The following is a 15,370-nucleotide window of genomic DNA, read 5'->3' as shown; positions in this document are numbered from 1 at the left end:
AAAAAAAAGGTTTTGTGTAATCCTTCATATTTTGTGAGAAATCGTCACGAAAGTGTATATTCTGCTGGGGTATGTAAACATATGAGCACCACTGTATAGTGATGTACTACTGAATAGTATTTTAACTTACTCTTTAATGTCTCTCTCTCATTCTCTTCTTCTCTCTTTCTTTCCTTCTCTCTCTCTCTCTCTCTCTCTCTCTCTCTCACACACACACACTCTCGCTCTCTTTCTCTCTCCCTCTCATACACACATTCTCCTATATTTGCTGCTCTCCCTCTTTTTCTTTCTATCTCTATATCACACACACTCTTTCTCTCTCTGTCTCTATCACACACACTCCTACTCTCTCTTTATTTGCTGTCTCTCCCTCTCTCTCTCCATCCCCATACGTCTTCCTCCATCCATCTCTCCCTCTCTCCCTCCTCTATCTCTCCCTCCCTCTCTCCCCCCCCCTCTCTCCCCCCCCCCCTCTCTCTCTCTCCCCCTCTCTCTCTCTATCACACACACTCTCCTACTCGGTCGTTATTTGCTGTCTCTCCCTCCTCTCTCTCTCCATCCCTATACGTCTTCCTCCATCCCTCTCTCCCTCCTCTCTCTCTCCGTCCCTATACGTCTTCCTCCATCCCTCTCTCCGTCCTCTATCTCTGCGTCCCGATCTCAGGTGAGGGTACTCTGGACATCCCGGATGACTGCACGCTGGAGCTGGTGTGGAAGAATAACGAGCGGCTGAAAGAGTACGTGCTGGTGCGCTCCAAGGAGCTGGAGTTCGAGGAGGACCCGGGCTCGGCCAGCGAGACTGCCCGTGCAGGACACTTCACCCTGGAGCAGTGCCTCAACCTCTTCACCAAGCCAGAGGTGCTCGCGCCCGAGGAGGCCTGGTACGACATATGCACACACATTCTCCCTCTCTCCCTCTCTCCCTCTCAACATTGAAAAAGCTTCGCGCCCGAGGAGGCCTGGTACGACACTACGCACACACTGCGCACACCTCTGTTATTACATGTGACATTTACTTCCAAATTAACTCTTATTTAATTCTTAATAAAACGTAAGTTCCAGAAAAAAATTTACTTCACACAATTTAAAGTGTAATGTAAACTCCACAGAGCTATTTAATTGTGAATTATTAATAATCCAGAACTAAATACATGTGTGTCTTGCGTGTTGCAAAATGCAGGACCACAAAAAAAATCAAATGCATTACTTAACTATTTTTGGTGAAAACTCTGACTTGGTGTGTGCGTGTGTGCGTGTGTGTGTGTCCTGCAGGTACTGCCCTAAGTGCCAGCAACATCGGGAAGCGTCCAAGCAGCTGTTGCTATGGCGACTGCCGAACGTGCTCATCATCCAGCTGAAGCGTTTCTCCTTCCGAAGCTTCATCTGGAGAGACAAGATCAACGACATGGTGGACTTCCCTGTCAGGTAGAGACTACACACACACACACACACACACACACACACACACACACACACACACACACACCTACACACCTACACACCAAGATCAACGACATGGTAGACTTCCCCGTCAGATACACACACACCTACACACACACACACACACACACACACACACACACACACACACACACACACACACACACCTACACAACAAGATCAACGACATGGTGGACTTCCCCGTCAGGTAGAGACCACACACACACACACACACACACACACACACACACACACACACACACACACACACACACACACACACACACACACACACACACACCCAGATCAACGATATGGTGGACTTCGCCGTCAGTCACACGCACACGCACACACACACACCTACACACACACATACACACCTACACGCCAAGATCAACCACATGGTGGACTTCCCGTCAGGTACACATCAACAACACACACACACACACACACACACACACACACACACACACACACACACACACACACACACACACACACACCTACACACCTACACACCTACACACCAAGATCAACGACATGGTAGACTTCCCCGTCAGATACACACACACCTACACACACACACACTCACACACACACACACACACACACACACACACACACACACACACACACACACACACACACACACACACACACACACACCTACACAACAAGATCAACGACATGGTGGACTTCCCCGTCAGGTAGAGACCACACACACACACACACACACACACACACACACACACACACACACACACACACACACACACACACACACACACACACACACACACACACACACACACACCCAGATCAACGACATGGTGGACTTCGCCGTCAGGTACACGCACACACACACACACACACACACACACACACACCTACACACCTACACACCTACACACCTACACGCCAAGATCAACGACATGGTGGACTTCCCGTCAGGTACACATCAACAACACACACACACACACACACACACACACACACACACACACACACACACACACACACATATACACATGATTTCGATGATTTCTATCCTAACTAATTTCATTGTAGAAGTGGTTTCCTGTGGTCTGCCTGGATGAAATATTCAATCCTTAGCCACTTGTAACATGAAGACATTGTGACTGTGTGCCCTGTAGGAACTTGGACCTGAGTAAGTTCTGCATTGGCCACAAGGACGACATGCAGCCTCCCATCTACGACCTGTACGCCGTCATCAACCACTACGGCGGCATGATCGGAGGACACTACACCGCCTACGCACGGCTGCCCAGCGACAAGAACAGCCAGCGCAGTGACGTCGGTACGTCCTCCATGTCAACTCATGCTCTGTTTTTAAATCGTGCTGGAATGAATAATGATCTGCTTATAAAGCCTGTAATTGAAAGAGTTAACTCATATAGTAAAAATTTCAATTGTTTGTCTCGTCGGTCCTTGCCATTACGAAAATGATACTTGGAACGTTAAGTGCTTTATTCATCTGATCAATGGGGTCATTAGTATGCATGTCTTGAAGAGTCAGTTTAATACAAAATCGTTTTAAAATTGAATGTGACAAGTTCTTACGTAATGTTAACCAAATCTTAACGGAAGATTGGGGTAATTACTTTTTTACTTGGATAAAGCTTCTTTAAGCTTTTGTAACAGTTGTGCCAAATGAAGAAGCTGATGGCAGACATTCTGCCAATAAATAGCACTATGCCAGTGATTGGATCAATTCCTGCAAGTCCTTAATGAGCTTTATGTGGAGATAACCCCTCATCTCGATGCCTGTGTATCTTCTCTCTGCTGCCCCCCTCCCTCCCTCCTCCCTCAGGTTGGCGTCTGTTTGACGACAGCACGGTGACCATGGTGGACGAGAGTCAGGTGGTGACGCGCTACGCCTACGTGCTCTTCTACCGGCGCCGCAACTCCCCCGTGGAGCGGCCCCCGCGCTTCCTGGGGCCCCTGGGGGCCGAAGCAGCCGGCGCCGCCGGAGCCGCCTCCAGCCAGGTGAGCTACACCAGAACCAGCACCAGCACCACTATACTATACTGCCCTACACAGGCAAAGCGCAGTAACAATTAGGGATGGCGAAAATGTTAAAAAGTCTTAACCGGCTACTGAGACTCATCAACCGGTGGTTAACTGGTTAACCGGTAATCTTAAATGATACGTTTGTGTGCCTGATATGCACAGCACTGAATTCTTTAAATTCTATTTTTCACATAAGCTTTTTTTTTGCTGCGCAGACAGGACCTGCCATATCCAACCAGTGTTGCCAGATAGAAAATGCTGAATTATCGTACCAAAACCTCAACATTATCGTTTTTGGAGGCTTGTGGGGAGGAAATTAGTATTATAATTATTATCATTATTATAACCGGTTAACCGGTGGCAGAAAATTTTAAACGGTTAACCTTGATCTGGTCGACTATCGGTTAACCGGCTACCGGTTAACATCCCTAGTAACAATGCCAACATTGGAAACTGAGAAAAAGAAATCCGCACTCACAAACTGCGTCTCATTATTTATTTATATTACCACCATGTCCAAAAAGCAAACGCGTTTCGGCTAACAAGCCTTCATCAGTGCGCCACGCACTGATGAAGGCTTGTTAGCCGAAACGCGTTTGCTTTTTGGACATGGTGGTAATATAAATAAATAATGAGACGCAGTTTGTGAGTGCGGATTTCTTCTTCCTTAAGTTGACGCTTTTTATCTCGCACCCAAAAGCTTTTCGGTTTTCCAAGAAGTTGAGCGCGTCCTCTGCCAATACTTAAACTGAGAAAAAGGGCCTTCAAAGCCTTGGTGTAAGGTTCGATTTTACAGTTACTGCAAATCTGACATAGCAATATCTCTAAAATGGGACACATTTGGACCATAAGGCTTTATCACAAGATTGAGGGGGTGTTAGGAAGAGCATTTTCAGTCTAAACTTTATTTTGACATGTGTAGTTACTGCACTTTGCCTTTGTAGGGCAGAATACACCTTATTACCCACCAGACCCAGCATTATACCAGACTGTCATCATGCACTTAACTTACTGTAACCTGTCACAGGAGGTTGAGGAGCACGAGTTGACATGCAAAGGTGTGATGCACAAACACAATAAACTGTTCAAGTCTGCGCTCAGGCATGATGACGTGTTGACTGTACACCTTATAATCCTCAGTTGCAAGACCAGTGCCATTACTATTTGGGTAGCAGTTACTAGGGCTAAATCATTCAGAAGGGCTATGGGCAGCCTAACCAGAACTAGCAGACAAGAAACCCTGTGGTATCACAAAAGAGACAGGTTTGGTGGGCGGATAAAAACACATGTACAATGTCCTTCCTTTAAAAAAAAAAAACTGTTTAGATATCGAGTCTGTGTCTATTGTCTCTAATGTACAGTGGTGTAAAATCCTATTCAGGATTTTTTTTGGGGGGGAAACGTCCTTTAGGGAGCTAGAACTCTGTTTGTGTTTATCAAAAAGCCCAAACGCATGCGTTTACAAACTAGGTCGCAATTTAGGCAATTTTCAACGTTTTTTTTCTTCTCTCAAATGTCGTCTGAGTACATTTTGCAACCTAGATGAGTTCTTTTATGTTGTAGTGTACCCCAAGTACTCAGAATGTTTCAGGACATATGGAAAGTCCATGTTTTTGACACTTCTCAACATTTGTCCTAAACGGTTGGGTCTGTCCTCAAAATCAAGTGTCAGGTGTGCTTTGTGGAGTTAGTAACCTGAATGTTTTTTTTTATTATTCTCTTTTTTAATGTTTTTTTTTTCTCTCTCTCTCTCTCCATTCTGTCAGTATCTCTAACTTGATATTTAGATAACTGGTGGTATGGACTCTTATGTAATGTCTTGCACATGCTGAAGAAACTTAAATCTTTTGGTTCAAGGTTTACATTGTTTTGGTCTAATGCCAACAAATTTTCAATGTTCAATGTTGAAATTCCTCATTCCAAGAGTCAAACTTTCTCAGTGCCTGTAGGAAGCCATGCACTCTGCCACCAGCACTCTTCTTGTTTCATAATGTCGCAACACATATTGCATATCTGCCAAGCATTCCACATTTTACGCGTCAAATACGGATTTAGACATCAAACTATGGTGCTGTGATTTTTTTTTCAGACTCAACTGCATCATTGCTATGATATTGCCAAGAGCCGCAAGTAACAGATTCAAATTTAGTTATTGCAATGTTGGTGACAGGTTATGAACAAGGCTCTGTAAAAAGGGTTTAATATAGCTGTACGGATCAGGTAATGAGCTTTGCCATGGTGCTGCGCTGCATCAACCACATTTCCTCATTTGGAGGTAGTCATTGTGACGGGCTGGCAGGGCTGTTCAAGGTTGGCAGGTATGCATATTGTCACAAATTTACAACACAACACATTGTCACAAGTCCCTTTCTCTCCTGTAGTACCCATTAGACCAAAGGTGTAGTTTTGGCTCGAAAAGTGGTGGGGACATTTCAATGGCAAATTGTCAGGGTATGCTGTTTTCGCATTGTATTTGTGAAAAAGTGGTGGGGACAAGCTAGGCTTACCTCAAAAGTGGTATGGACATGTCCCCACCATCCCCCCCTAAAATTGCGCCCATGCATTAGACCTTTGCCCAACTTTATAACCACAGGATGCTGTGGCAAGTGTGTTTTTATAACGCTGCAGGTGTTTCAAGGCCACTAAAAACTCCAGGTGGGGTGAAATCCTCAACAGCGGTGCCCGGGTTTATGCAAATGTGTGTGTGTGTGTGTGGCAGGCGTGTTTAAAATTCGTAATCTGGGGTCTTTGCTGTGTCACTGGCTCTCTAAAAGGCTGGCTCTCCTCGATTGTAAGTCGATGCGGTTAAAAAGCGTCTGCCAAATACATTGTAATGAAATAATGTAAATGGGAGTGTTGTGAAGCCCCTCCCCCTCTCCCCCCTCACCTCACCTGACCTTGCTCAGAAGCTGACACAGGTTTCCACCAATCGCAGGCCTCTCTCATCTGGCAGGAGCTGGAGGAAGAGGCGGAGCGTCAGGAGTCGGGCCGTCGGGGGGGCCTGTTCGGCAGGCCGCGGCTGCAGTGGCGTCGCCCCCAACGCCGACAGGAAGAGGAAGAGGACGACGACAGTGGCGCTCCGCACAGGTCACGACGGCCGCCGCAGTCACAGCAACAGCAGCGGCGCCAACGGCGTCGATCTACCAACTCCACCTCGGATTACCCGGACGACGACTGGGTGCGCTATTTCGTCCTGGGCACGCTTGCGGCCCTGCTGGCTCTGGCCCTCAACCTCTTCTACCCGCTGCTCTTCCAGGTCACCTGGAAGCCCTAGTCCAGCGGTCCCCAACCTTTCTGGGTCTGAGGGCTACCAATGGCTACCCGAGGGCTACCAATGGCTACCTGAGGGCTACCAAGGGCTACCAAGGGCTACCGAGCGGTACTGAGGGCAACCCGAGGGCTACTTTTGTTCAAAATCCTCTACTGATGTCTTGGCATCATTATCAAATCACACTATTATTGAATGATAATTTGCTTATAGGTTATAAAGAATAAATAATCTCATATTTAAATTAAGAAAAGCATTAACTGTTACTAAAATCCGGTAGTCGTCACTGTTTATTAACATCCCTGGTGGGCACCTCAGACGCTCCCGGAGGGCTACCTGGCGCCCGCGGGCACCACGTTGGTGACACCTGCCCTAGTCTGACCAGCCCAGCCCAGCCCAGCCCAGCCCAGCCCTCCTGAGCCTACCCTCCCCTCCCCCCAGCTCAAAGTACCTCTTTGAACTCAATACTTCAGCCGTGTATATACATATATGGGTTTCCCGTTTACAAACATTCACGCTGTGAGGAGGGGCAAGACGCTAAGCAGCCAACTACGTGGGCTAATTTTTTTGACTGACAGCAGTTTCCAACAATCAGAGGTTGCGCAGACAGGATATTGTTTACAAACGGGAAACCCATGTATGAACTTGTATGTACTGAAAGAGCTTCCTGTATATGACCATACTTGTATACCTTATTTATTACTCTCTTGTGTAAATTGTAAAGTCACCTACATTATTATTATTACTTATTATTATTATTATTGTTGTTATTAACAGGGGTGCACATAACTGGTACGCAGGTGCGCATGCGCACCAAAAATGAGCGATGCGCACTGCCACTTGGGTCACTACCGCGCTCTTGCGTACTGCCTAGAAGTTGAGCCATCCCTCTCGAAATATTTCACATCGCTGTTCATGTTACCAGTGTATATTGGTGTAAAATGTTGGTAATTACAGTCAAAAAAATCTAAAAAATGTCTAAAAAGAAACAGACAACAGTAAGCAGCTTCTTTGGAGTTTCGCCCCCAACTAAGAAACAGCAACTGGAGCCAGAGCCGAAGAAAATACTTTTTTTCTGAGAAGTGGCTGCAAGACGTTCCCTGGCTTGAGGCTAATGATGAGCGGACTGAAATGTGGTGCAAAACTTGCCGTGCACATCCACAGCTAGCAGACAAGACAGGTGCGTTTTATAAAGGGTCGAAGAATTTCAACCATCCGTCATTTACCAAACACGAAAAGAGCAAGGAACATACCGCAGTAGTGCAAGCCATTACTAATAAACAAGCTAGCCGAGAAGACATAGCAAGTCGTCCACTTAGCAAATGGCGAGATAAGCTTACTGAGGAACAAAGGCAAGCTCTTTTTAATGTTTTTCTTCTTGCTTTCCATAAAGCCAAACATGCACGTCCCATCATTTGCGGAGGATATTCCTCTGCTGAAGCGGTTAGGAGTTAATGTAGGGACTGCTTATCATTCACGTGAAGGGGGGACGAGGATTATGCAGAGCATCGCACAAACTGTCAGCGGGGAGTTACGAGCAAAGTTGCAGGCTGCTCAATTTTGGGGACTGCTTTTTGATGGATCTGAGGATATCACTAAAACTGAGCAGGAAATCGTGTACATTGTGTCAGTATCCAGCAATGGAGAGTTTTCGTCAGACTTCCTCGGATTTATTGAACTGGGTGCCGACCGCACGGCACAGGCAATTACAGATGGGCTTGTGAAACTTTTTCGTGACTCGGGATTGGACGACTGGAGAACAAAAGTGGTCGCTGTGTGCACAGACGGAGCAGCTGTTAACGTCGGGGTGTACAACGGTGTTGTACCGAAACTGAGGGGACTAGTGGCGATCGGAGACTCTCTTGTGCACGTTCTGTGCACTGCACACACGCTGGAGAATTGCGCAAAATCAGCTGACCGTAATGTTCCATACTGCAAGACGTTCAATCAGTCAGTGGTCAGGCTGCTGCAATTTTATTTACAGAAAGGTGGTGCGAAAAAAACAGCTGCATTGCAGAAGCTTTGTGAAGAAAATGGGATCTCTTTTGTGAAATTGGGAAAGTTTCATAATATTAGGTGGTCTGCATGGCGGCATGACGTACTGTTAAAAATATCAAGACTATTGCCAGCCATTAAAATGCAATTGGCTACAAGTGATAACCCTGACTTGCAGCACATCTGTACAGAGCGTTTTCAATGCTTTCTAACACACATGCTTGACATTGGCAGCATTTTGAAGACCACATCAATCAGATTTCAGAAAGAAAAGCTGACTATTGGGGAATGTAAGGACGAACTCATGGTGGCTATTGGGCAATTCAAACTTAGGCTGGATGATGAAGACCACAGTGCACAGACTGTTTCCAATGCTGAGGCTGACAGAGACAAGGCAGACTTACTCAGTGGGTTAATTGAAGAGTTTGAAAGCAGATATGAATCCCTTAAGTCATGTGATCATTTCTTAGTATTTGACCCTTCAACATGGCCTCAGGCAATGCAAGACCTCCACAGTTTTGGAAACACAACAATTTCTGACATTCTCAAAAGATATGAGGCCATCTTGCAGCTCAATAAAGACATCACTCTGACAGAATGGATGCGTTTAAAGCAGTCAGCAAAACGCTTGGGAGCATATTCTGTGTATGACCTAGTCCAAATAGTAAATAATCCAAGTAACCTGGATGCTTACTCTAACATCAAAGAGCTGGTTGAACTGTCTCTTGCATTGCCCTTGAGCAGTGCAGCTTGTGAGAGAGGTTTTTCAGATCTAAACATCAAAACCAAGTACAGATCACGCCTGTCACATGCTCGTCTCTCAGCCCTTATGCACATCCACCTGTCAAAGCAGACCACAGAGACATTTAACCCACAGCCAGCTGTTGACCTGTGGATGGAGACAGCCAACCGGAGGCTCAACCAAGGCCAAGGAGGTCCATCTACAGCAGCAGCAGCATCTGCCACACAGGACACTGCAGCAGAGGACAGTGAGCGCGACACTGAGGAGGACAATGGGGGCGACAGTGGCGATGACAGTGAGGAGGACTTTTAAGACTTAGGCTATCGCGGATGAGGTGAGTACCAAAAAATATTGGCTGGTCCTCCTATGAGAAACACTCAAAAAAAGTTATGTGCACCCCTGGTTATTATAATACAAAAGCACACCTTAATAATTGCAATCAGGGGGGAAGATTTCCACATTTTAAAGAAGAAAATGAATTGCACTTTGAAAGCATAGCAGCAGCTTGGCACACACTAACTACCACAGGTGGAGTTTTTCTTCAGGCAAGAGAGCTCAGTAAGCGCCGCCATGACTCTCCCATGAAGCTGCTGCTGCTAGACAGATACAGAACACCAGAGTAGCGTCCCCGTTGGTCTCTGGGAAATGCCGTGACCTTTAAAGATGGAAAGGTCGTCATGTCTCATTGTCAGTAATACTTCAGGTTGAAGCATCTGTTTTGGGCTTCCTCCACTAATGCACTATGGCTGTAAAACACAGGCCTGTTCTACATATCTACACATGCAGGGAAGTTAGCCGACAGGGGGTGTTATCACGGGCCCCGTCAGAGAGGGGGGCCCAGAACTGGGTCCTCATTACATTGTATGTATTGAGAGGAGGGCCCTTTTAGATGAATTTGTCCTGGGCCCAGCGAAACCTCTCAGTGGGCCCTGTACATGTGTCTGTGACGCAGGGTCTATTTATTTCATGAGACAGGGCCGTTTGTGGCCTCTAGAGGGTGCCCAAGGGCCTGTTTGCACTACATACTGGCTTCACAGGGATGAGGAGGAGGAGGAGGAGGAGGAGGAGGAGGGTCTGTTGTGTTTGTTATTGACAAGCACCATAGCAGGGAGTGATGTAATGTTTGATCCTGCAGGCCTGAGGTGAGGTAACATATAAATGGTTGAATACTTGACATGCACTTCATCTCGAAGTGTGAACTTGAGTGATAATTCGTAGGCAATATTAACTCATTCTGAATGTAATTGAAGGCTACATTGAACATTTTGAACATTTGCTTTTTTTCACATTTGTTGGGTTTGTTGTGACATAGTTCCCATTACCCTGTCCTAAGGAAACTACATTTTTGGATACTTTGGCCGACTATATTTAGGTTGCAAGATCATTGTTACTTACTAGTTCCCCCGTCGTCTTAAATTCTTCATTTACATGAGGTGTCCTTTGACAGACGCTGTCTAGATACCTAAGTCAGGTTAATTTTAGGTTAGATATATTCTGTTCTGTGCTGGTCTGCTTTTCTATGTGATTAATTTGAATATAGTTTGGCAGCTTACAGCTAGCAGTTGCTTCCTCTCTCAACACACACACACACAGAGTCAGACACACACAGACAGACAGACAGACAGACAGACACACACACACACACACAGACAGACAGACAGACACACAGACAGACAGACACACAGACAGACAGACACACAGACAGACAGACACACAGACAGACACACAGACAGACACACAGACAGACAGACACACAGACACACACACACACACACACACACACACACACACACACACACACACACACACACACACACACACACACACACACACACACACACATTGTAGTGAAGGCACCTTTTGTGCTCACTCTTTAGTGAATGCCTTTCAGTCAGATATGTTCAACATCACCTGCCTTGATCTGTAGTCTTTTATTGGAGTTGCAGAGTCTTGACCTTTTGTAAATGTAGATGAGTTTTTTTCTGTTTATGTTTGTCTTTTTTTGATTGTTCGAAACTCAGAGCCCTGCCGAGAAGAGTAGAGTGTATGTACCAGTATGTCAGTCTCATAGGGATGCAACGATACCACTTTTTTAAAACCGATACAAGTATGAGTACATTAATGTATGTACTACTTGCCGATACCAAATACCGATACCCATACCGATACCTTTTACCACCAAAATACAATGAAAATAAATGCATGGCCTTGTTTTTTTGCCACCTGTGATATTTGTATTGTCCATTTCCATGTAGATTTAAATGTTAGTAAATGTATGAGGTGGCACTTTTTTTTCCATGCTGCTTTCACGTCCACAGAAAGTGACAAGATTTTGCATTGTTTTGTGTAATAGCAGTATCGTTCCTGGTATCGGCAAGTGCTTGACGAGTACGAGTATGAGTATAATGAGCAGTATCGGGTGCCGATACCGATACCGGTATCGGTGCATCCCTACAGTCTCATCATTTCCCCCATCTTATGGTGGATCATTTGTGGCTTTGGTTCATTTTGACCCCAGAAGTCAATCTGTGTTAGCCTAGAAATCTAGATGCCCCTAGTGGCCGCAAAGGGGTTTAGCGCACTAGGCTAAATCTGTGTGTCTATGTACGCTTTGTCAGTGGACACACTGAAGAATAATATAAGGGAAATGTGTGGAAGCTGTGTATCTGCTTTGCATGTGTGGATGATATGTGAATGGGGTCGCTGCATGTCCTGTGCACTGCATGTCCTGTGGAAGTCTCATGGTGGAGGCGTATTCTGACTTCCATCTTCTTCAAAGCCATGCCACGCCCCACAGACAAGTGGTGCCTTTCTCGGCAGCATCATTGCGGTGTAACTTAGCAACTTACTTGGTTGCCATGCAATTTATCCATTGGAAACCGGTGAAGTTGCTAACTGGTCAGCAAATGATGCTTTCGAGAAACGGGGTCCAGACCTCTGTAGGGCTTGGACTTATAGAGTGGTGAAATATCCCCTTAAAGCTTTTTTGTTTTCTTACTGTAACTTTCATTTCAAACCTACTGTCCGTCCACTATGCTCAAAGAAGGACCTAGCTTAGTACCCCAATGAATGCCATGACTACATGTAGAGATGTGTAACTGAAGTATGCAATTATCGCTGCTAGATATTTAGATCCATCTATTGCCATGTATGTACAAAATATTTTTGTATCCAAGTCTTTTACAGGGATTGCATTTGAAGACTAATGAACATCTTTCTTTTGGTACTCTGTGTGGTTCAAACCAGACCGAGCAAAGCGATAATCTCCTGTTCATTAGAGAATGTTGTATCAGATTACTTTTTTTTTCCTCCCTTGTTGTTTAAAAAAAAACATTGCCTGTATGCTGTATACAAAATGGCTGGGATTTTTAAGACCGATGAAATGTTAATGTAATATTGGAATGCACAATGCGTTATGACTTAGAATAGCCACTATAAAGGGCAACTTCTCCAGTAAATGACCTGTAGTGGTAAGAAAAAACCAACACGAATGCTGCTCTGTTGTACGATTTACTTGTACTGACTTTTATAAATAAAAAATGTCAGTTAAATCACACCTCACTGTATGTTCATTTATCTATGTTTGCTTGTTTATTTTTTTGGCAAGCCTGTCAACAATGTTGGTAGAAAGTGAATGCCCTATAGGAAATATCTTGTTTATTATTTGATCAGCGGATGTGTTGAAGCATATATTATTGTCATTACTCTGGGCTTGCTGAATAGTATGGAGACTTACGCAGGTTCTTTCCCAAGTGTAGGTTATGTGGTCCATGCTTTTCCACATGTTATTTCAGGAAGGCTCTGTGGAAAAGCCTGTCTTTTATAACGCTGATTTATTTTACAGGCATCTAGTCAGGCGCTCTTCGGGACAGACCTGGACCCCGAAGGACCCCCTCAGCTGACCCCGGAGGTGCCCTCTGACCTCTTTGCGCCCTCGGGAGAGTGCTCCGCGCCGTCTTACAGCAACCTGGAGGAAGTGGACTAAAAGGGACACCACCCACCAACCCGGCCCGGCAGCCACGCCCAACACCATGGTGCTCGCCTCACGCCAACAGCAGCCGTCCACCTCAGAGCTTCTCTTTACCAGCCAGGCCCGGAGATCAGGGTCCCTCCTCCCCAAAGGTGGGGGGTGTTCTGGGGTGGGAGGCAACGTAACGTCACCCAGAAGCGAAGACTTGTAGTGCTAAGCCACGGTGCTACTGTTGCCACTGATGCAACAACAACCACAGAGACACAGGGGGCCAAGGATAAAGGCATATGCATGCACACGATCACCTTTTTATAGCGCTGTCTACACACACACATACAGACACACACACACACACACACACACACACACACACACACACACACACACACACACACACACACACACACACACACACACACACACACAAATGCAGACACACACACAGACACACATACACACAGAGACAGACAGACAGACAGACAGACAGACAAACACACACACAGACACACAAGCTCTCTGTATACTCTCCCTGCTGCTCTGGTTAAACATGGCATATACGACGTGTAGCCTTGTACACCAACACGTGTATGTACTCGCACTCCACCCAGTCATATAAATTCATAAGCTTAAGACATTCTGAGAGAAAAAACACATGTTCCATCCCTGCCCCGCCCCGCGGCACCACGTGCCACCCCACCCCGCGTGCAGTAGGCCCTCTGAGGTAGTCCTTCACCTGCTGTCTGAATTACCCACAAGCCCCTGCTTTACAGAAACGTTTTCTCCCCCAAGCCAACAGAGCAGCTGTAGCCCCCAGTCCCAGACGTACTGGCTTGTATCATTTATCTGTGTCTATGTAAAGTGAAGGGAGGACTGTGCGTGTGTGTGTGTCTCGGAGTCTGTGTGAGTGTCTTTTTTCTGTTTCTTTCTTTTTTTCTCTCCTTGTCTGTATTTTCTTTGGGAAGGTTTGAGGTGTCACTTGGTGGAACTCTAAACTTGGTTTCGTGTGTTAAGTGCTCTGAAAAGAACATGGGTGGGGGCGGGCGAGACCAGTCTGTCCGACCTTGCGTACCGTATACCTGAAATGTGTTTTCTCTCTGAAGCCTGATCGTTCTGAGTCATGCACAGCACCGTGGTGCTCAAAGCTGTAGTGTGCGAAAAGGAGAAAACTCCTTCGTCCTCCCTCGCTGTGTGTGGCATACTAGTTTGCCACGGAGAAGCCTTTTAAGGGTTGCAGCAGGTTTTTTTTGTGACGTATTTGGTATGATTGGTAATTGTATTGTGTTTTTTTTCCTAAAACTAACTGATGCGAAAGAAGGCTTCGAAGAAAGTCTAATCAATGCAAGTCCATTGCAGGACTCGCAAGGCACCTTAGCTTTAAAACGCCTCCAACTTTATCCAAACTGCAGCTAAACTGTACGGTCCAAACTGTGCTATCAGATTGATTTGGAACGGTCAGGTGTAACCTTATTAATTGAACAACATGAATTGTTAAATCAGCTGAATTTCTCCTTCATTCATTTAGAGTCATTTCTTTTGTCCTTTCTTTGTGGGTTTAAACCTTTTTAAGTCTAATCAATCCTGTGGAAATACTCTGTATTGCAGAGAAAAAAAAGGCTTGACATTGAAAAGAGAAAAAAAAAACTTGCATGTTGACCACAATTGTAGTCCTAAAATGTCATTACCGATCATGTAAACCCCCTACCCACCCACCTTGTTGGATTGTCTAGTGACCCGTTTTGTTTCGTATTGGACTGCATATATTAAGTGGGTATAGGGGTCTGTATGGATTTCCGAATGCTGCTGTGAATATAATATAAATGGTTAATATAAGTAAATAAAGAAGCTTTTTGGGAAACTAAAAAAAAAAAGACAGGTAATGTTTGTATATGCAAACTCGGAATCATAAGTAACTTTCAATAAAGAT

The 15,370-nt window shown here is 45.4% G+C and overlaps 1 protein-coding gene across 6 annotated transcripts in view; it reads left to right on the top strand.

Moving 5' to 3' along the window:
• Nucleotides 1-14,959, top strand: part of usp19 (ubiquitin specific peptidase 19) — a 50,362-nt gene extending 35,403 nt beyond the window's left edge. For 4 of the 6 annotated variants that reach the window (XM_063207947.1, XM_063207945.1, XM_063207946.1 and 1 more), the window contains 5 exons: nt 665-881; nt 1,273-1,425; nt 2,595-2,758; nt 3,272-3,447; nt 6,407-7,506. In XM_063207947.1, the coding sequence (XP_063064017.1) occupies nt 665-881; nt 1,273-1,425; nt 2,595-2,758; nt 3,272-3,447; nt 6,407-6,745 (1,049 nt within the window). In that variant the 3' untranslated portion in view covers nt 6,746-7,506. Of the gene's footprint in view, nt 1-664; nt 882-1,272; nt 1,426-2,594; nt 2,759-3,271; nt 3,448-6,406; nt 7,507-13,320 lie in introns of those variants that run through there. The other 2 variants (XM_063207950.1, XM_063207949.1) reach the window with 1 other exon arrangement.
• Nucleotides 14,960-15,370: the final 411 nt, after the last annotated feature.

This window comes from Engraulis encrasicolus, chromosome 10 (assembly GCF_034702125.1).
Source record: "Engraulis encrasicolus isolate BLACKSEA-1 chromosome 10, IST_EnEncr_1.0, whole genome shotgun sequence".
Classification (NCBI taxonomy): Eukaryota; Metazoa; Chordata; class Actinopteri; order Clupeiformes; family Engraulidae; genus Engraulis; species Engraulis encrasicolus.
This window is presented reverse-complemented; position numbering and strand designations above follow the sequence as displayed.